At 35.4% G+C, this 22,571-nt stretch overlaps 1 protein-coding gene and 1 pseudogene across 1 annotated transcript; both read right to left on the reverse strand.

Moving 5' to 3' along the window:
- Positions 1 to 11,318: 11,318 nt before the first annotated feature.
- On the reverse strand, positions 11,319 to 12,033 carry LOC148211983 (uncharacterized; annotated as a pseudogene).
- A 4,188-nt stretch (positions 12,034 to 16,221) lies between these two features.
- On the reverse strand, positions 16,222 to 20,392 carry LOC148211984 (uncharacterized). The gene is made up of 5 exons (XM_088122973.1): positions 19,359 to 20,392; positions 18,527 to 18,824; positions 18,351 to 18,417; positions 18,173 to 18,270; positions 16,222 to 18,129 (listed from the first exon to the last, which is right to left on the reverse strand). The coding sequence occupies exons 1-5, from the start codon at positions 20,390 to 20,392 to the stop codon at positions 16,222 to 16,224; spliced, it is 3,405 nt and encodes a 1,134-aa protein (XP_087979099.1).
- Positions 20,393 to 22,571: the final 2,179 nt, after the last annotated feature.

Here is a 22,571-nt window from a genome sequence, read left to right on the forward strand (position 1 = left end):
GTGGGTTTTTTAAATTCTGGAAATGCTACCTTTGCCAAGCACCCCCACACTATCAAGTAGCTTAGGTTAGGTGGATATCCTTTCCAGAGTTCATATGGTGTCTTATTCAATTTTTTGTGATGAACCCTGTTAAGAATGAAAGAAGCAAAGAGTACAGTTTCTCCCCACATATAGTCAGATAAACCAAAACTCAAAAGCATAACATTCATCATTTCTTTTAGAGTTCTATTTTTACGTTCAGCTATTCCATTTTGTTGAGGTGAGTAAGGTGCAATAACTTCATGCATAATACCATGAAAAACATGCAAAATTCATGCAAAATTCTTTATGCAAAATTTTTAAGTGAGTTGTCACTATATTCACCATTACTATCAGATCTTTAGCCTTTTTATCTTTCTATCTAATTGATTTTCTACTTCAGCTTAAAATTTAAAAAACATGCTGCTTGCTTCATCTTTAGATTTTAGAACATAAATTTTTGTGTATCTAGAGAAATCATTTACAAATGAAATATAGTACTTTTTGCCACCTTTACTAGTGGTGCTCTTGAAATCTGCTAAATCATAATGAATTAATTCTAATAGTTCAGTGCTCGTAATTGAGACAAGTTTAAATGGTTTTTTAGCAAATTTTACTTCTATACAAACATGACATTTTCCAGTTTCATGCAATTCATAAGCATTGATTAAATTTAAAGTTTTAAGTCTTTTAATCGATGATTTATTCACATGACCTAGTCTACCATGCCATATATCAATAGATTCAACGATATAAGTAGAACGAGAATTAATTTCATTCATTGTACCAGAAGTAGACATAGTGTTAAGAACAAATAAACCATCAGCCAGATACCCCTTACCAACAAAATCACCACTTTTAGTGATGATAACCTTGTCAACCTCAAAGACAATCCTAAGTCCTACCCTGTTAAGTAAACTTTCAGATACCAAGTTCCTACGTAGAGAAGGAACATACAAAACATCACTTAAAGATAAAATTTTACCAGATGTAAGTTTTAGAAGAATCTTCCCTTTTACAAGGACTCTAGCCGTGGGTAAGTTACCCATAAAGATGCATTCGCTGTCAGTGGAGTCTTGAAAATCGTGGAAGAGATCTCAGTTTGAATAAAAGTGTCGGGAAGCTTCAGTGTCTAGAATCCAGTCAGATTTGTTCTCCACCTAATTTTCCTCCACGACCACAACAGCAATGATTTCGTCAGTCTCTGCAATGTTGGCTTGTGGAACATGCTTTTGTTCTGGCTTTCCTTTCCTTTCCTTTCGTTGCATTGGTAGGATTTGTGTCCAGGTTTCCCGCACACGAAAACATACTATCTTTGATTTTTCAATTCTTCCACTATAACTCTTGTATTGAAATCTCTTCTTCTTTTGGACTCTTTCCTTGGCAATCAATTTTCCTTTGCTTTTGAACCTGTCTTTATTTACAACAGAAGATTCAATTAAGTTAGCATTAACTGAATTGACAAACTGGGAAGAGAGTTTATCCTTTTGTCTATTGGCTTCTTCTATGCACATATGCCTGATCAATTCTTGCAACGTTAGATCTTTCTTCTTGTGTTTCAGATGATTGCGATAATCACTCTAGGAAGGGGGAAATTTCTCGAGCAGCACATTCTCCTGGAGGATTTCACACATCTTCATGCCCTCGGATAGAACATTAGCCACCAAGTTCTCGTACTCGTGAACTTGATCCATGATTGGTTTTTTATTTGCCATTTGAAAATGCAGCCATTTGCCAACCACATACTTCATTCTCCCGGCATCATCTCCACCATATCTTGACTCTAGACTGTCCCAAATAATCTTTGCAGATTTTTGGGCAACAAAAAGATCAAATAGCGAGTCATTCACATGGTTGAGGAGATGCTCGTGAACAATCTCGTTATCCTTCAAGAACTTGTCAGCGGCAGCGGCGGCGGCGACAGCGGTGGTGGCGGCTCCGGTGGTAGCTCCGGTGGCAACTCCAGCGGTGGATCCGGCGGCAATGGCTACGTTGGAAGCGATGGTGGTCAAGATGTAGTCTATCTCCAATTGCTCAAAGAAGATGCGTAGCTTCTGAGACCAGCGTCAGTAATTCGATCCATCAAAAGATTCATGTTTAGATAGATCTGGAAGCACCTTGCCGGATCTTATTGAAGCCATCGAAATTTTGCTTTCAAATTGTTAGAGAAAAAGAGGAGGATCTCGTTGTTGTGCCGTGGAACCCACTACCTTGAAAGCAAAATTTGGCACGATCATAGTGTTATATCATTAATTGGCGGTTGCTTCCCAAAGTTAACACAACACCCGAATTCAAGCGTGCACTTGCCGGAAATGGGTTGGAATCAGCTCAAAACAGCGGTTGAAAACAAAAATAGTATTGGAAACTAAGAGAGAAAGTAGTAGGGGAAGAAGTAGAGCCAAAATTGTGTGTTTTGCAAATGAGAGGAAGATCGTTTATATAGGACTTAGAGAAAAACGTTTTCTATCTAAAATTAATGAAAAACGTTTTTATAATAAATCTTAATAAATAAAAATGTGCAAAACTGCTGAAACTGATTCTGCAATAATATGGAAAAAGGGCAACTAGAGGAATAGCTAAATTAAATAGTTTGATTTGAAAAATAGCCAAAATAATAAAATATCATAAAAATAGCTAAAGAACAGTTAGAGCTGAACTACGTGATTTTATGTAGACAAATTTACCCTCCCATCAAACTAGGTAAATTTATCCTACCATTTCCCCTATAAATTCGTGACGAAACTACCCTTAAATAAATCTGTAGTGCACCTAAATTGTAGGAAAGAAGATAGTGAATGGAAATTATAGAGTTCAAAAATTTTAAATAACATATAGATTTCAAAATTTCCAAATCTGTAAGATAAATTTGTTGAATACTTTGAAATAAAAAAAAAAGATTGAATCAAAGTGTAAAATAGACTAAAAAAACGTAAAATCAAATTAGAAAAGTGGAAAAATAAAGATTGAAGCTGTAAAGTACTGTTTTTAAAATTGTAGATGGAGTAGTTGAAGATTAATACCATATTATGATCCATTATGGGAGGGAAGGCAACTCAAGTGACTCCTTCCCACTTTTGCCATTTAACTCCTTCTTCCACACTTGCCCTAACTCTTCCTTCCTAAAATCAAATAAAATTTGATTCAATCAAGTCTCAAGCCCCTCAAGCCTCGTGCGCCTCAAGCTTTCGGCGTCCCTCTTTGGCTTACACAATCTTTGACATCCCTCTTCCCACTCTTGCTTATCCAACAAGGGTATTCATCGATCGATTTTGAATGTTGTTTAAATAAATGAGGTTTAAAATAATTGACCGTTGGTTAGCAACCTCCAATATTCAAGGGATTTTGTTGGACACAACCTGTTTTTAGGACACCTTGTAGATATGGTCAGTTGGGGAGATTATATTAAAAATATAGTTTAGATTAAATAATAAATAATAAAAATATTGTTAAAATTAGATTGTCAGGTAGTTTAGTTTGCAAAAAAAAAAATTTTAATAAATTTTCAATCTTAAATCTCATCTTAAATTTCAAATTTCAATAAATTTAAACACAGACCTCAATTCTGATGTTTCAATAAATATCATTAGTACCTGGAACTTGTAAATTCTGATGTTTTTTAGCTAAATGTAACCATTTTATTGTTAAATATTTAAAATTTATTGTAAAAAAATCAAGAACTTCCAATTAGATTCCCGTAGAACTAATTGATACTTATGTGGTACTAATTGATACTCATTAGGAACTAATTAATTTGAACAATATTAGGAATACGCATTCTTATTTGTTGGTTCTACCGGACGAATTTTTTTGGGGCTTGATACAATGGTTGAATCTTGTTGAGTTTTTTTTTTCGTTAATAATCTAATTTTTCTAAAACTAGGTTTGTTGCAATAGGAAGATTCTTTCGAGTAATGTTTCAGTAACTCGATGACTAATTCTCATATATCAAGAATTAAAATGCAGCTTCTTAGAATGTAATAATCGTGGCATATTAGTCATGAATGTTGATGGACAAGGATAACCCAATCAAAATGGTCATCTACTCTATAGAATCCTATATCTACCTCGTTGTATTGACGTCTCTTGCTTATTTTGTGAGATAACCTCTAGTAGCCATATATTTACACATCCATCGTATCTCTCCTTAGGTAAATATTAATATATGTTTCCTTGATTGCTAATATGCATTTTTTATTTTGTTGGTTTTGGTTACCTTTTTGTCATATTTTATGCATTGATCTTTGTTCCGATTTAGTGATAAAGAAAGATTATGTGATGCAAAATATGACTATTTTCTGCAGATAGTTTTCAATCTATTTTCGGCGTCTGAACTTTCACTACCCCCGTAGATGGTGTTATATACGGGGTCAATATCTACAACTATGTCGTAGTCGTTGCACCTAACATCCGCCAACAGGGATATGGCTCACACCACGTCCCTATCTACTAACAGCTTCATAATTATCGACTTGCCAATACCATTTCTGAAAAGTGAAAGGCGTGTAATTTTTCCTTCTAGAAAATGAAGATCTCTAGAAATACATTCACAGAGTTGTTGTAGGATGAAATCGAATGGAATTGAAACGTGCCCCGTAATGAACATAATTGTTGTGCTCCTCCCAACTAAAATCGTGGCTAACAATGATCGCATAATGTTCCCGCGTTGATTGATTTAATTCTTGAAAAAATGTAAAAATAAAATGGGTGGGGATTAATGATATGTTGTGTAAGAATATTAAAAAAATATTGTATTTAAGGTTGCTGATTACAGTGGAATGTTCAAACCAATTAGTTAGGTTTGTTTAAAAAAATTACACATTTTTAACTTGTTTGAATCATATATGTAGATTTGGTGGTTTAAATTTTGTGGAAAGATTTTAGGAATTATATAGATTTTGTAGTTAAAGGTGGTTTCAATATTAAGTATGATATAGGTAGATTTTCTGGTTTAAATTTTGTGGAAAGATTTTAGGAATTATATAGATTTTGTAGTTAAGGTGGTTTCAATAAAACGTGAATGGGTAAAATGGAGAAAGACTGCAGGGGCAGTATGGGCATGAAATGTGTAAAGGGATAAATAAGAAATTATACACCTCCCATAAAATCTAGGAAACCAACTTTGGCCATATCATGCAATTTAGAAAAACTTTGGCCATTTTGCTTGACGATAACCTGTGGTAGCCATTCTTAAGGATTTCCCTATGGAAAACGTTTCAAACAATGGGCCCCTTTTGAACGTTGATTTTCAGTTTTTTTTCTTGGGAAATCCTAAGAAATGGCTATAATCATAATGAAAAATGACTAAAATTTCGTAAATTGGATATATGACCATACTTGATTTCCTGAATTTTAGGGGAGGGGTAGAATTCCATATTTACCCCTCCGCACATTTCATGTCCATTTTACCCTTGCATCATTTCTCCATTTTACCCGTCCAGTTTTCAACAACCCACATTCCATAAATCACATTATTAAACTACCAAATCCCTAAAATTTCTCCATAACCAAACCAGCAAAATCTCTACATTGTAAAGCTACCAAATCTACATTATCAAACAACCGAATCTACTTATATCATTCAAACATTTTAAAAATATTATTAATTTGTCTCCAACATATAATCTAATTAAAATCTATAACAAACCTAACTAATTGGGTAGTAAATTCCGTTGCAATCACATCTTCTAAATATTCTTACACTCATCAATCCCCATTTTTTATCAACCCAACAATCTCAAGTTCCTTCAGACATGGAGGGATCAACAAATCGAGCAGAGAATGACTTGTAAAGTTCGAGTCTCCAATTCCGTGATCGAAATTTATCTGGTAAGCATTTAGATTATAAGAAGAATTCAACTCAACAATACAAGAACTGAAGATTTTTTTTCTTCTCCTTGATAGTTTTCTGCCACAAAATATGTCATCTAAACCGTTTGTTGTCATATTCATTTGAAGTGAAGCTCTACTCTAGCTTGATTCTTTGGATGTGCGGATTGTGTCATTTGAATCCCATTTTAATTTGTGCATTTGAGTCCTAATTTGCAAAAATTAGAAGCAAACATTGGAATAATCAATATTTAAAGTAATATAATTATTGAGAGTTGAGAGAAAGTAGTAGAAGATAGGGAAGATGATTGGAAAGGAAAATGAGTCTCCTTCCTCATGAGTCATTATAGTGAGCAGTCATATGATCTCATCTCGTCTTTTGCAGTCAAGAAAAATCCAGGTACTGTGTGTATCTTTATTTACTCTATCTTTATTCTGTCTAACGCATTTTTTCTTTATTTTGTCTATACGCTTATTTACCCTATATTAGATAGAGATTATCTTTAACCATGGTAAAAACTAAGTAATGAAATGGTGCAAGCAAGTCACTTATTATAGTGTAAGTAAACTATTTTCAGTACCACGTAAGTATTATTATATACGACGTATGAATAAGAAAATACCTTAGCTTCATCCTCGTCCAGGTGCTTCACCACGTTTCTAGTTTGTCATTACCTTTATTTGTAACCGTTTTTGTATGTCTTTTTTGATAGATTACGTTTTTTTTGGCAAGAATGAGACGGTTCGCGAATTTGGTATTAATTTTCGTGTCTCACAATGTAGCTACCCCCTCCATAGTTTTAAAAATAGGATTTGATTTTTCAATCTTATTTTTTCTAATCATTTTCCACTTTTATTTACGTTTTATTAGGCCATATATTTTTCATATTTTTCTACATTATATATATATATATATATATTTTTTCAAATCATTCATTTAACCGATTTTGTTTTTGAAATTTTGAAATTTCTAAATCTAGATTTTATTTTTGAAAATTTTGAACTTTAATTCACTATTTTATTTCCTAAAATTAAGCTAGAGCAAAAAGTTGTTTCGAGGGTATTTTTGCCAAAAAATTTAAGGGGTAATAGTAGGATAATTTAGCTATTTTAGTGGGAGGGTACATTTGTCTATATCAAATTCTAGTATTGAAGTATAACTGTCTCATAGTCATTTTTGTGATATTAGATACTTTTGGTCATTTTTCAAGCAAGTCATTCCTCTAGTTGCCCCTTTTTTCTTTAAACATAAACTGAATTGGGCCATGGGCAATATTGAGTTTTTCTCTTTAAAATACTTGGGCCAATTTTTCTCTTTAAAACACTTTGGCCAAGGGCATGAGTTGGGCCTGTTAAGTTCTAAAATAAAAAACAAATAAATGCTAGGCCTGTTGAGTTAAAAACAAATATCAAAACTATTTTTGAGGTTCGCGCGAGGAACTCGAACCCGTCCGTGAGTGGTTTCTCTTTTGACACTCCTAACAGATCATTCTCTTCCCTAGCCAATGTGGGACTTTGTTTGCACTCCTTACAAGTTCAAGTCATAGTATTCATCTTGGCTATCATTTCTCGCATTTCAGCTCGAAGGCTGAAAACTATCTCTTGGTCGATAGGAGCTAATTGTGTCACTTGGTGTGTTTGCCGAGTCGTTCCTCCCTTCTTTGATTTTGGAGGTTGACCCTGAGCTTTGGTAGCAGAGTTTTGGGGTGCCTTCGCAAAAGGATCGACTTTTCATCGGTAAGAGTTGCTTGATTGTTTCGCCATCGCATAAGGTCAAGCTATATATATGACTTCAGACTTCTACGGTATCAAAAATTTATACCCAAATCAAATCACCTTGAGACTATGTGCGGAGTGGACAAGACCGAGCTATTTAGAGTGAGGTATTAGAGGAAAAACCTACACAAAGAGATGTTTTGGTAAATGACAATTTGAGATTATTATTAAAATATTCACCACCAACATGAAATACTTCAAGTTTGATTGAAAGTGAAATTCTCAACCTATAGTTTGAATTTTAGAAATATAGAGTAAACATAAAACTTATTTATTTAAATAATTAATACTCCATTTATATTTTGGATAAATCTCTAATAAAAAGATATAGCATCATAACCGCTAATAATTAAAGTGTAGGACCACTACATGAACTAACTCAAGTGAAGATAGCAAACACAACAAAATTTTCCACTATTTAATAAGTTAGAATACACATTAAGTTTTTCTCAAAATTATGACAATAAAAGTAAAACTATTTCCTATTTGGTGACCTAATATATTATATCACATTCCTTACATAAGGTCTTGGTTCTTACATGAGCAACATGTTTTATTTATTAAGTACATATTAAGCTAAAATAGATAAAGTTAATGAGAGGGCATTGGAATATAGACCATTAATATAGAGAGTATTTAAAAGTATTTTACTAAGACATAGAAGAAATCAAAGTATAAAAGAAAAAGAAAAATAGGGATGCAATAATGATCAAGGAATGTAACCTACAATCACATAGATTTAGAGAATTTGGGATAGCAAAGCTTGTTGGAGCACTCAAAAACATTATTCTCTAAGTTTATTTTTTTAGAAATATAATAATTTTTAAATGGTTACATGTAAATAATCTTACTTTGTTTTTTCTAATATTATTCTATTAGGGATTGCAACTTACAATTTATTAGGAAAGATACTGATGCCTAACCACTTCTGCTGGCATTTTTATGTTTATTGAATTAGAAAATATTTTGATGATAAAATTGAACTTTTACTTTTGTTGTTGGATTTTGTGATTAAGTTGGGGTTTTTAAGTTGGATTTGAAGCATATTTGTTGTTGCACTTTGAGTATAAATTTTATTGACAAAAATTTGAGTAGTTTTGGTGTAAACCAAAGAAAGAGAATTTTACTAATAATGATCTGAGGGAAATTAAGCTGGCGTTTTATAGTAAGCCACATTTACAATGGAAACAATAGTTAGGGGTTAGTTTGTGCACTTAGATAACTAACTAAAATTGTAAGGCTATTTATGTAACGAAAACGAAAAAAAACAACACAGTGAAAGCAATAGAGAAACTGTACAAAGAAAGAACTTCTATTCATTGAATTGAGAATTGTTACAAGTATTTATTGGAGAAGTAAATAACCGACCACTAATCCACTACTTAGGCCAATACAAATGCTCTCTAACCTAATATCACTACTCCACTAAGCCAATAAGCTTAGAAGTCTCCAAATTACACGTCCAATCATCCCCTACTTAATTAACTTCCAACTATGAAATTAACTACCTTGCACGACTTCTAAAAATGTGGAACCACTAACAAAGAAACTAACACATGTTTGCACTAATTCTTGACACTTCCCCTTAGTGCAGACATATAGATACAGATAACAATATTGTGCACTTCTGATTACTTCAATTTTTCTCTATAAGAGTAGTAATCGCTTTTGTCACCCCCAAATGAAAACAATCCACGGTCGCATTGAGTTGCTTCCCCTTTTTAGTTTCTTGACGTAGCCGAGGAGTAAAACATCATTTTCTTCCTCAAAGCACAAGAATTCAATCTCCAAACACATCATGTCATAACAAAACATATCCATCTGTTCTGATAGCTCTCCAGTAAATAAATACTTGAGCTATATATGACCCATTATCTCCCCATGAGTAATATTAGTCATTCTAACACCAACTAACTTTGCTAGGCCAAAATCACCAACAACGATGACTTCAAAATCTTCATCAAGTAACACATTAACGACCACAACACTTTGATAAGCAATCTGGATTGCAACTTTCAAAACAATACTCTAAACCTCGAGTTGTGTCCAATGACCTACACACCTTCGAGTATGCGAATCCAAAGCAAGCTCCCCAAGCTTAAGTTCTCCAAGATGGTAGACAACACTAAAATTCTCAAGTTAGAAAGCATCCCCCTCAAAGCTTTCCCTCCATGCAAATCCTTTCAACTCACCAAAAGAAACTCTTCGATCAACTTCACCTGCAACATCTACAAAGACTCCGCATGTGTAGCCTTTATAGGTATCCTTGCAGAAAAATAATCCGACCAAAACAACAAATGTTAATCCAACAATAAGTCCTCCTATATTCCTAACCTTCGAATTATTTAAACAATTTAAGCTTGTATTATCTTTAGCACAAGAAATGAGCATAATTTCTGCCACAATTCAACTTATTTCCAGAAAAACTCTCAGCATCAACAACCTGAGAGACTGAAACAAAATTCTTCTTCAAATTTGGACCATGACAACCATCTTTACGAGGAACATCGCCCTATCACTATTTTCAACATTGACATGTCCACCCAGTGGCGGATTCAGAAATTTTGTTGAGGGGGACTTCACACTAATTTACAAGTCATTTCAAGAATTCATAAAAGTATGATTTTGAGGCTGACAAAGTCATTTTTGTAAATATGTTTTACGAACTTAGTCTCGAATATTACAATTGTAATCAACAGTGACAGATCCAAAATTTTAGTTCGGTTGGTTCTTTTATTTTTATTTTTTACTAACTATTATATTCAAAATAACATCAAATTCATAGTACGTAAAGTTAAAAAAAGAAATTGTAGCTTAGACAATTAATCTCAAAATTGTCGACTTCTTTGGAGTCTCCAAAATTTAAAATAAAAAATTATATAAAAGAAAAACTCAAAAATTTGATAAAAACAAGCAGCAACAATTAAACTAAAGAGATAACTTGACTAAAAAAACTAAAGAAATAAAAGATGTATATGTATAAATTTAAAAAAAAAAAACTTCTCGAGTTACAAAATATACGGTGCAGAGTGTTGAAAAAAAGTTATTTTTAGAAAATTAGAATCTAAATATCTCATATATATATAGTAAGTGTTGGGGATATTTCGAATTATATAACAGATTTTTTTATGTAATATATTTTATTATTATAGTATTCATTTATATATATATATTATTAAAATAATAAAAAATGAATATATATATATATATATATATATAAAAGGTAGGGAATTTTTTAATAAAAATAATGCCTGCATTGAGGCTCCACTACGCCAATCTGAAAATTCATGTCCTTTTAGGCTATTAATCAGTACATAATCAAAACGTTTCAAAGTTGAGGGCCCCCTCTCCCCCGGGTCTACTGTAGATCCGTCCTTATGTCCACCTTCCCATGAGGATGTAAGGAATTATGAGCCGCCACATTGACTCTTCTCCTACAAACATTAGAAAAAAGAGATACATCTTCGGTAATATGATGAAAACAACCAGAACCATCAGAAGAATTCTCACTATAATCAAAAGAAGCATTAGTACAATAATTAATGGGTTGATCAATAACTTCAATTGATAAACAATGTTCCCAATTAAGTTGTTCAGGCTTGTTAATTCTTGTACAACATTTGCTTCTCCTTCTTTAAGTTTCACTCAACAATTTTGTTTAATATGGCCTTGTTTACTACATCGACTACATACCACCTTCACCCGATAATCACGTTTGATATGTCTCGACTTTTCGCACCTAAAACATCCTTTCGAATTGCCTTTGGACTGCCTTTCATTTTTGGAATGCTTGCTATCATCTGGAGAACATTCAGAAACATAACTTCTTTCTACTTTGTCTCTTGTATAAAGAATACATTCTACTTCGAGAGAAGACTGTTTGTTGTCACCAAGCATTTGTTTCACCAAGGCTTTTTGATTTGATAGCAAAATTTCAAACTCAATGATAGAAGGTTGATTTACCCAACCTTGTATCGAAGAAATAAACGGCATAAACTCCTTTCACAGTCCACGAATAAGATACCGACGCAAACGTCATCACTAATGGGTTTCTCCTCGTCCAATTCTGAAATTTCATAACACAAAGTTTTAACTTTCAGAAATTATTTTGAAATCGACAAATTACCTTGAGTTTTTCTAGCAAATTAATTCTCCAAATACTGCAAGCTCGTCGTGTTCTTCTGAGTGAACAACATTTTAAGTGTATCTCACACTTCCTTTGGAGAATCTACATCACGAACATACTTGATATACTCCTTGCCAATAGAAGTTTGCAAAGCAAATAAAGCTTTGCCATATTTGATCTTCCACTTCCTTCAGTAGCTCAACATTTTGTGGAGTATCATCTGAAATTACATTATCTTCACCAGTTATAAGATCCCACAAATCATGCCCTTGTAGAAAAGCTTCCATACATATAACCTCCAATAGCAATAATTATCACTGCTAAGCTTGTCTACACAAACATTGCTCCCACCATTCATCATCACCAAGCACTAAACTCAAACAACGAGCACTAAACTCAAATACAGGATCGAGAACCTAGACACTCTGATACCTTGTAACGAAAACGAATAAAACAACAAAGTGAAAGCAATAGAGAAACTGTACGAAGAAAGAACTTCTATTCATTGAATTGAGAATTGTTACAATTATTTATAGGAAAAGTAAATAACCGGCCACTAATCCACTACTTAGGCCACTACCCTTCAAATTCTCTCTAACCCAATACCACTACTCCATTAAGCCACTAAGCTTAGAAGCCTCCAAATTACACATCCACTCATCCATTACTTAATTAACTTCCAACTATGAAATTAACTACATTGCATGACTTCTAACAATGTGGATCCACTAACAAAGAAACTAACACAAACACATGTTTGCACTAATTCTTGACAATTTAAGTACAAGAATCCTATCTCAAAAGATTAATTAACAGTGGAATAACTATTGAGTTAATTACATAAAATTCCCTCACTCTTGGGAAAAAAAACTCGTCCTTGTATTAAAGGAGCAATCTGGAAGGATTCCTAAGCTAGGTATTCATATATAGGTCAAATATGTTAAAGAGAGGGTTGATCCTGTAAGTATATAGGTAATTAGTGGATACAGAAGGCGTTGTCGCACAATGTTTCAAACTTTCCAAAGGCCTAATCTTGTCTTTTAAGTTTGTTATAAGATCCTTTAAGAAACATGGTTTCTTTAGATAAACCATTACGAGATCACCAACAACAAAATGTTTGGGTTTTCTATGTATCAATATTCATGGAGTTCCATCTCAAAACCAATTGACAATCAGAGAAGTATCTCATGTCTATGTGTTGGGTTTGTAAGGTGATTGCAAACAAAGTCCCACATTGGCTAGGGAAGTGAATGATCATGGGTATATAAGAGAAGACAATTATCTCCATTGGTATGAGACCTTTTGGGTGAAACCAAAAGCAAAGCCATGCGGGCTATGTCCAAAGCGGACAATATCATACCATTGTGGAGATACTCGGGGTACTTGAGGCACCGTTGTCCTTAACAAGTGGTATCAGAGCCATGGTCTAAAAACCTAGCTGTGTCGGTGAATCATCGGGTGCCGAACAAAGAAGTGGTGAGTCTCGAAAGGTATATTCATGGTGTAATCCGTGAGTGTACTCTATCAGGTTGTGGCCAGAAGCATTGGATAAGAGCAAGCTTTTGTTTGGTCTCCGAGAGTAGACGGATGAGTGACTACTTGAGGGGAGACTCGGTAGTTCTTTGTTCGAGGGGAAGATTGTTGGGTTTGTGAGGTGATTGCAAACAAAGTCCCACATTGACTAGGGAAGGGAATGATCATGAGTATATAAAAGATAGGACAGTTATCTCCATTGGTATGAGGCCTTTTGGGTGGAACCAAAAACAAAGCTGTGCGGGGGCTATTCCCAAAGCGGACAATATCATACCATTGTGGAGATACTCGGGGTACTGGTACCGTTGTCCTTAACAAGTCGTATCAGAGCCATGGTCTAAAAACCTAGCTATGTTGGTGAATCTTTGGGTGCCGAACAAAGAAGTGATGAGTCTCGAAAGGTGTAGAAATGGTGTAATCCGTAAGTGTATTCTATCATTGTTGGACTCCGAGAGTAGACGAATGAGTGATTACTTGAGGGGAGACTCGGTGGTTCTTTGTTCGAGGGTTAAGATGCTTGGGTATATAAAAGATATGACAGCTATCTCTATTGGTATGAGGTCTTTTTGAGTGGAACCAAAAGAAAAGCCCAAATCAGCGTTATGGAAAAGATTAGAGAGGTCAACAGTTAATCTAGAAATTTTAGTATAGAATATTTCAAAGGGGTGACTTTTCAGTTTACACTAATTTTCTACTCTTTCTTTATTTGTATTCTCCCAGTTAATCTAACAACTAATGAAGGAAAGGAGAGGTTATTTGGATTGACAGAACCTATTTATATAGTTGATTTTGATGAGTTTTAAGATTAAAATTATGGCAGTGAAGAAGACAACATGAGATTTTGTGAAAATTGAAAATTCTCTCCCTGAGATTAATCCCAACCATCAATGCTACTTTGAATTTAACTATAAATGAGAGTAAGAGTGTCTTTGAAAGTTGTCGCAACGTCATCACGACGCGGAGCGGCCGACATCATCTCCTGAAGGGTCTCTTTAGAGATTAGAGTTTGGAGTCGCCACCAATCATCTACGATGTATGATTGGTCACCTATTTTAAAAACTTGGTCTACGAAAAACAGATTTTAGTTCGGGAGTCGGTTGAGCGTAGGGAAGGTGTTAGCACCCTACGACACCTGTTCGAAAACGGTACTATATTTTGTAAAAAATTATCCTATTATACTTTGCTCCAAAAAGAAAAATACTTTTGTGTTTGATTTTAAATGTCCCAAATTTATTGGTTCATATTTTACGATAAAATATGAACCAACAACAAGCATGAGTGGCGCAAAGACCATTAGAAAAACAAATTATCACCTCGAGAATATTGGAAAGATCCAATTTCTGTCATTGGGATTTTCGAAATAATTATTTAGTAGAAAAGAAAAATTAATAAATAAAAAAAATAATTTTAGTGTAGGGGCCATCAAGACTTGAATGTGATATGAGAGCCCATATATAAATTTCTTACCAATGTGCTAACATCCTAAGATATTATTTAATATTTTATATAAATGTTTTAAGATTTGAAATCTTATAAAAAAGAAAGTTTTTTTTATATTAAAAAAATATTTTATCTAAAATAGTTGTTTGGTAAAATAATGATATAAAAAAATATTAATTTAGGCAAGAAAAGACTCGAACCTAAGACGTGTGAATTACTCCTAAGTAACCTACCACTATGCCAACACCATATGATACAACTCAATATTAATTTTTATCATACAAATCTTTATTCAAAAAACATGTTAAAAAAATAAAACTAAAACAAGAAATAATAATAATAATAAAATAAAAAAATTTTATTTTATTTTAGATTTGAAATTCTTCTAACAAACTTCCTTAAAACAAAAAAAAAACATTTAAAACAAACTTGTTTTTAAAATTTAAACAAAAAATTATATTTAAAAAAAAACTTATTTAAAAAATAATCAAATCATATTTAAAACAAATTTATTTTAAAAATAATCAAATCATATTTCTTATTTTAAAAATAATGAAATCATATTTAAAACAAACTTATTTTAAAAATAATCAAATCATATTTAAAAAAATCTATTTTAAAATATATCAAATCATATTTAAATAAATCTATTTTAAAATATACCAAATCATATTTAAACAAATTTATTTTAATATATATATATATATATATATATATATATATATATATATATCAAATTTAAAACAAGCTTATTTAAAACAAATAAAAAAAAATCAAATCATTTCTAAAACAACCATTTTCTATACCACGTACTACAGTGAGGAAATTCTGGGTGTGCCCACGGGTCTGAAACCGTGAAGGAGCACTCGAGGTCGGATTCAGGCGGTCGGTGATCCGTGCGTCGGTTGTAGAACTTTGCGCTGGACTACTGTGGTGCAGGTTGGTCTGAACTTGTGATCACCGGGGGACGTGTGTAGTCTGTGTATCGTCGGGGTTGCCGGCCTGGGTGAAGAGGAAGAGAAGGTAATGGTAGAGAGAAAGAAGGAAGTGAATTCTTCTCTGTATGGGTTCTGTCTGTCTTTCCTCCCCACTGCAACCCTCCTTAAATACACCTAAAAAAAAAATGGGGAAGAGAAGAGAGAAAAAGAGGGAGGAGAAGAAGGGGAGGGGATACACCTATGAAGGAAAAAAATCAAAGAGGGGGAACTGTTTTTTTTTTATCTTAAAATCAATTTAAAAAAAACCAATTATTTTCAAATAAAATCTAATTTTAAAACTTAATTTGATTCAATTAAAACTTTACATTAAATTTTATAATAAAGTAAATTATGTTATTTTAAACTAAATCAATAAACATAAAAAAATAAAAAAATAATAAATAAATTAGTAATAAAATTTAAAAAAAAAAAACGAAAGCGAGCCGGACCAAATACGGTGTCTACAAAAGTGATGGTAGAATTTTTTTTTTTGAAGGAAACAACACGGAAAGAAGAAAAAGAACATTACACCAAAAGGTCTAGGCACTCCTTCGCTAACGCAGCCGAAATCTCCGCCGGCCACTCTTCAATCCAGACAGCATGCTCCAGTTGAAGCAACGCTCTTCGTGCCAAAAGGTGAGCAACAACGTTCCCATCTCTCTTTGTAAACTCGAAAGGAACATGCAAACCTTCTGGAATAAAAGACTTTGCATAACAAATGATTGTTCCTGTTTCCGAGAGGTCTTCATCCTCTCGATTGAGCATATTAAATACTCGCAAAGAATCGGTTTCTAGCTGAAACGGATGAATCCCAGAATCCAGAGCCAAACGAATCCCTTCCAGAACGCCAAAGGCCTCAGCTTCGTCAACCGATGAAACAAACTCCAGGTATTTCGTTCCTACTGCCATGACCTGACCACGAAAATTCCTGATTACAATACCCAGACCCGCTGTTTGATTAATAGACGAAAATGATGCATCTGTGTTGATCTTAAAAGCTCCCTCAGTTGGAGCCTTCCAACAATTTGAATCTGGTAGCGAATCCTTATGCCTGTGTGAAAGGAATCTATTGTTATCAGTTAAAACTTCATTTTCATGTTGTAAACATGTAGAAGGTGAATTTGCAGCTCTGTAGGTAGAGACATAAGAACTTGTCCAACCATCCAGATCCCCCACCATCTTTCTTCCATTCGGAAACACTTTCACATTTCGTCTAGACCAAATTCCCCAAAGGAAAACAACCCATTCCTCGAATTCAGACCAACTCAGGATATCCTTGCAATCTCTAAGCAGATGCAACAGAGAAAGGGGCCTAACATCTTGAGGAAGATGGCTAAATTTCGACACTTGCCTCTGGTTGTTAATGACTTTGCAGGTCCAGAACAAGTGCAAAGCATCTTCCCCTTTCTTTCCACAAAAAGCACAACAATTAGGAACATCTACTCCTCGAAGAATAAGATTAGCACCCGTTGGTAATCTATCCAAACAAAGACGCCAGAAGAAAACCTTAATCTTACTAGGAAGATTGAGCTGCCAAACATCTTTCCACCATAAAGCTAAACATTCACACGAAGAAGTAGAGGCACTAGTATCCGGAGATTGCATATGAGCCAATTTGTAACCACTCTTAACTGTATAGATCCCATTCTTCTCAAAATTCCAGATAAGCCTATCAGCTGCAAGGCTGATACCAAGAGGAATTGAAAGAATGGTCTTTACTTCATCTTCAGTGAACATATCCCGAATCAAATTTGTCTTCCACTGCCTCGAATCACTATCCACCAGGAAACTAACCTTTGTATCAAGAGGGACTCGAGGAAGAGAAAGGATTTTTAAAGATGGATAATTTGGAAGCCAGTTATCCCTATAAATCCTCACCTTCTCCCCATTCCCAATGCGCCAACGACCCCCCTCTGTGAGCAACGATCTTCCCCACAACAAGCTCCTCCATATAAAGGACGGAGTCCTTCCCACCTTGGCCGAAAGGAAATTACCGTATTTGAAGTACCGTCCCTTAAGGACCTGCGCGAGCATAGAGTTAGGTTCATTCAATATTCTCCATCCCTGCTTAGCGAGCAAAGCCTTATTGAAAAGTTCAAGGTCACGGAATCCCATTCCCCCTTGACATTTTGGGTTACATAGGGTCTTCCATCCAATCCAATGGATTTTATTCTCCCTATCATTGTCACCCCACCAAAACCGAGCTGTTAAGGAATTGATCTCATGAATAAGATTTTTGGGTAGCCTGAAACACGACATAGAGTAACAAGGGATTGCCTGCACAACAGACTTAATAAGAACTTCCTTCCCTCCAATGGAGAATAACTTGCTCTTCCAGCCTTGGAGATGCTTCCCAACACGATCTTTGATATAGTTGACTGTTCTTGCTTGGAGATATAAAGCTTGGGAGGCCCAAATATTGTTGATGACATTCTACCATATTGACTGAGAAAATGTTCCTAATTATATCATTCACCAAACCAGAAGCATTAGGACTAAACGCGACTACAGACTTATCAAAATTTATCATTTGACCCAAAGCAGTTTCGTACTTTTTAAGACAGTCACTAATCGCTGTTCATTCACAAGATTTAGCCTTAAAAAACAACAGGCTATCATCTGCAAAGAAGAGATGGGTGATTGGGGGACTATACCTAGCAATACGAAGTCCAGAGATCCTATTTTCCTTGGCTGCCTGATGAAGGAGGCTAGATAAGCCCTCTGCACACATGAGAAACAGATAAGGAGAAAGAGGGTCTCCCTGACGGAGCCCCCTTTGCGGCACAATATGCCCACACTTTGTTCCGTTTAACTTAAAGGAAAAAGTCACCGAACGGACACATCTCATAATTAATTCCACCCAGCTTTTTCCGAAGCCTAACTGAAGCATAACCTCTTCCAAAAAGCCCAATTCCACCCTGTCATAGGCCTTACTCATATCTAATTTCAAAGCAGCCCAAGCTGATTTACCCACCTTCCTATTTCTCAAAGAGTGAATACACTCAAATCCCAAGATTGCATTATCAACAATGTGCCTTTTTGGGATAAACGCGCTTTGGTTAGGCGATATAATCGTAGGAAGAACTCTTTTAAGCCTATTGACAAGAACCTTTGAGATAATTTTATAGCTAACATTGCACAGAGAAATGAGCCTAAAATCAGAAACATGTTTAAGACTACTCCCTTTCGGAACCAACACTATCATAGTCTCATTCAGAGGTTTTAAATCACAATTATTATTAAGAACATTCAGACAACACGCAATGACATCCTTACCCACAATATGCCAGAAATTCTTATAGAAAACCCCAGGAAATCCATCTGGCCCCGGGGATTTATTCGGATGAATCTGTTTTAGGGCTAGAAGGACCTCCTCTTAATTAAAGCTTCTCATTAAGTCTCTATTATTGGCATCTGTGACCCGAGGCTCAACACTTTTTGAAACTTGCTGAATATCAAGAAGGCTTGGATTTGAAGAGGAAAAAAGAGTTGAGAAATAGTCAGAGATTATACCTGCCACCACAGACTGGTCAGTCTCCCAATGACCCTGAGTGTCAAACAAACCATTTATTTCATTTCTCTTCTTCCTGTAAGATGCTTTACTGTGAAACCACCTTGTGTTCCGATCACCCTATTTGAGCCAATGATCGCGAGATCGTTACCTCCAATAAATTTCCTCTTCATTCAAAAGCTTCTCCAAATTATATTCTGCCGTCTGAATTCTGGTTCGGTCAGATACAAAGGGGAGATTATGAATTGCAAATTGTAACTGTTTTTCTGCTTCTTGTAATCTTCTCTTGTAATTACCCGCCTTATTCCGACCCCATTTCAGAACATGGTTAGCACATGTATGAAGCTTAGCCTTTAAAGATTGAGAGCTGCTGTCATGGACCTCACTGCTCCACCCATTAACTACCATCAATTCACATTGATGATCTTCCAGCCATGCTTCTTCAAAGCGATAAAGCCTTTTTGTCATCAATCTACCCTTAAAGACATCTTGTACTACACTTAGTTGCAGAGGTCTATGGTCGGATGTTCGATAGTCTAGATGTTTCACGTCAAAATTTGGATATAACGAAGCCCAGCCCGGGTTGCACAAAATCCGGTCTAGCCGCTCAAAAACTGTTCCACCATTTGGTCTTCTATTACACCAAGTCACAGCTTCACCCAAAAATCCCATATCAATTAGATCACAATCATCCACCGCCAAACTAAAATCATTGATCAACTTGTCATCTTTCGGTCTCCCCCCAATTTTCTCAGAATGGGCTAAAATTCCATTAAAGTCGCCACCAATGAGCCATGGCGTCGATCCGCTTCCTTTCAACCAACGCATTAAGTCCCACGAAAGATGACGATTCTCTTCCTCCGAATACCCATAAAATCCCATTAAACGCCAAATATTCCCTTCAAATTCAACTCCCCCATCAATATGATTTTGCGAGAACGAGATCAAGTTGAAAGTCAATGTATCCTGCCACATCAAAGCTAAACCACCACTTCTCCCTTTACAATCCACCGAAATACAGTTTGAAAAACCCAGCCATTGCTTAACACTGTTAACTTTGTCTCTTCTAGCTTTTGTTTCAGAAAGAAACAAAATATGAGGTTTCGAGATCTGCACTAAATCATGCAGACTTTGGAATGTCGTGGGAGACCCCAACCCATGAACATTCCAGAATAGGCCTATCATTGAGTTTGGCGGGGCTGCATAACAGCCTCCGCCAAATCTGATACCTCCATCGCCGGCCCATTACTAAAGCCCATTTTGCTTCCGTTATCCATTTTCAAGAGTTTCTGATTAGTAGAAACAATAGTGCCCTGACTTTCTTCCGCTGGGCTCCCTTTCCGTTTCCCACAAGATGGGCCTAGCGACTCCAAACCCCAGTCTAAAACCGGTAGAATTCTAGCAGCCTGTTTCCAACTCTTTTGGGTTCCATTTGACTTACTCCTCATAATGTCCACCAACCCAGAGCCTTGATTAGACATATCAAATTCCTCATCCTGCCCAGATTTATTGCTTTGGGCATTTAAATCCAGATCCATGGTCAGACTATCTGTAATAATGACGGTCTCATTTTCTTCCGTTTCCTTAAATCCCTCATGAATAGTGGTCTCTTTTGGGAATGATTGCCTCATTAATGAGATTTCCGTATCTTCCGCCCTCTCGACAGGAGTTACCTTTTTCGACCCCTCTTCCAGACCGGATTCCCCCGAATCGCCCCTTGCCGGAACGTCCACCGTCGCATTGTCCGACACCTCCCTCCGGACAACATCTGCCGGAAATTTATTCTCCTCGCTCTCCTCTTCGAACCGTCGCCAGTCCCCCCATCCTCCACGACCCTTGTTACTTTGCCCTCCACGGCCGCCCCTAAACCCAGTTTCTGCCCCACGCAAGCCCACATTCTTCTTTAGCAAGGATGCACGTAACCACTCCCCATACTGGTTCTGACAAAGAGTGTTACGATTGTTGCATTCCCTTCCTGAATGACCAATTATTCCACATTCATAGCAGAAATCTGGTAGTTTCTCAAACCGAATTGGGCACCACATATCCTTTCCATCGCTGCCACATAATTTCAAACCTCTCCGCAACGACTTCGAGATATCAATCTTCACTCGCAGCCGAAAGTAAGGTCTTGTCCAACCCTCCTGGTCTTCACTGTCCACTGTTTCAACCTCACCTACCTTACTCCCAAGCATAAGAGCCATCTCCTGAGACATACATTCAAAAGGTATGTTATGGATCTGAATCCAGAAAGCACAAACATTGAAATTCATTGCAAGAGGCTGATCTGTGGCGGAAGGAGAAGCTAGGACAAAAAGGGATTTGTTGAAAGTCCAGGGTCCGGAGTTTAGGACTCGAGTTTTCTCTCCTAGAGATCGAAATAGACAGACATACGTATTCATCCCGATAGGTTCTATCCTTGTGGTATCATGAACATTCCAAACTTGCTTCATTACCGATTGTAATGCCTCCGTGCTTGTACGCTTGCTTGATAGGAGTTTCCCCACCACACAAAGCTGAACATTGTCCTCATTCATTATTGGTTTTTCCTTGTCAATCACTATCACCTCATTCTCTTCAGAAGTTAGATTGAGGTTTTCGCAACAGGCAACGAGGTCATCCATGACTGACCTAACCTGCAGAAGCCTAATAGAGGCTCCCCAAAACCCGAAGAAAACCGCACTCTCAAAAAGAGAGAAACACTCTCACAAAAAGAGAAGACGAATACATTTCAATAAGAAATAAGAAAATTAAAGTGATGGTAGAATTAGTGATTTAAGTGGTACCTTAAAAATCAATATAAAGTAATTTTAAACTTTCCTAATTTTAATTGGGAAGGAAGTGATTTTGACCACGGCAATGACAAGATCACTCCCAAACACACTCTAATTCTATATACTTTATATTGTATTGTCCGTTTAGGGTAAAATATACAATATTTTAAGAAAAGGTAGTGCAAATAAGGAACATAAAGATTCTTTTGTCATAACCTACTTTTTTTTTATTATTATTTAATAAACAAGTGTGGGTCATAACCTACTTTTTTTTATTATTATTTAATAAACAAGTGTGAGAATGAAGATCGAACCCCTAACTCTAAGAGAAAGAGTAGATTGTTTGGTCATACCCGCTCATTTCTATTTTAGAGTAGAAATTTGATACTGTTGGCATAATGAATTAGACACCAAGATAAAATAAGGGAAACATCCGACATATCAGTTTTTCTAAGTCACAAAATATCTTTTATCCAGCATGCAACTCTATTTTGTCCAGTTGTTTTTACTTTTTGTATTAATTCCATTTAAATTTATCTAATTAGCATGATATGTCATTATTCAATGGATAATCGAGAGGGAATTAAAAA

Source organism: Momordica charantia, assembly GCF_013281855.1.
Source record: "Momordica charantia cultivar OHB3-1 chromosome 4 unlocalized genomic scaffold, Mcharantia_2.0 BLBB01000004.1, whole genome shotgun sequence".
Lineage (NCBI taxonomy): Eukaryota > Viridiplantae > Streptophyta > Magnoliopsida > Cucurbitales > Cucurbitaceae > Momordica > Momordica charantia.

Bases quoted from the DNA above. Each gene is read 5' to 3' on its own strand.
- LOC148211984 (XM_088122973.1), bottom strand. From the start codon at position 20,392: ATGATAGGCCTATTCTGGAATGTTCATGGGTTGGGGTCTCCCACGACA. The intron at 18,825-19,358 runs GTAACGATCTCG...GTGCAATGTTAG, and splicing joins GAAGAGGAAATTTATTGGAG to CTATAAAATTATCTCAAAGG. The intron at 18,130-18,172 runs GTGAATGATATA...TCAATATGGTAG, and splicing joins GTCCTAATGCTTCTGGTTTG to AATGTCATCAACAATATTTG.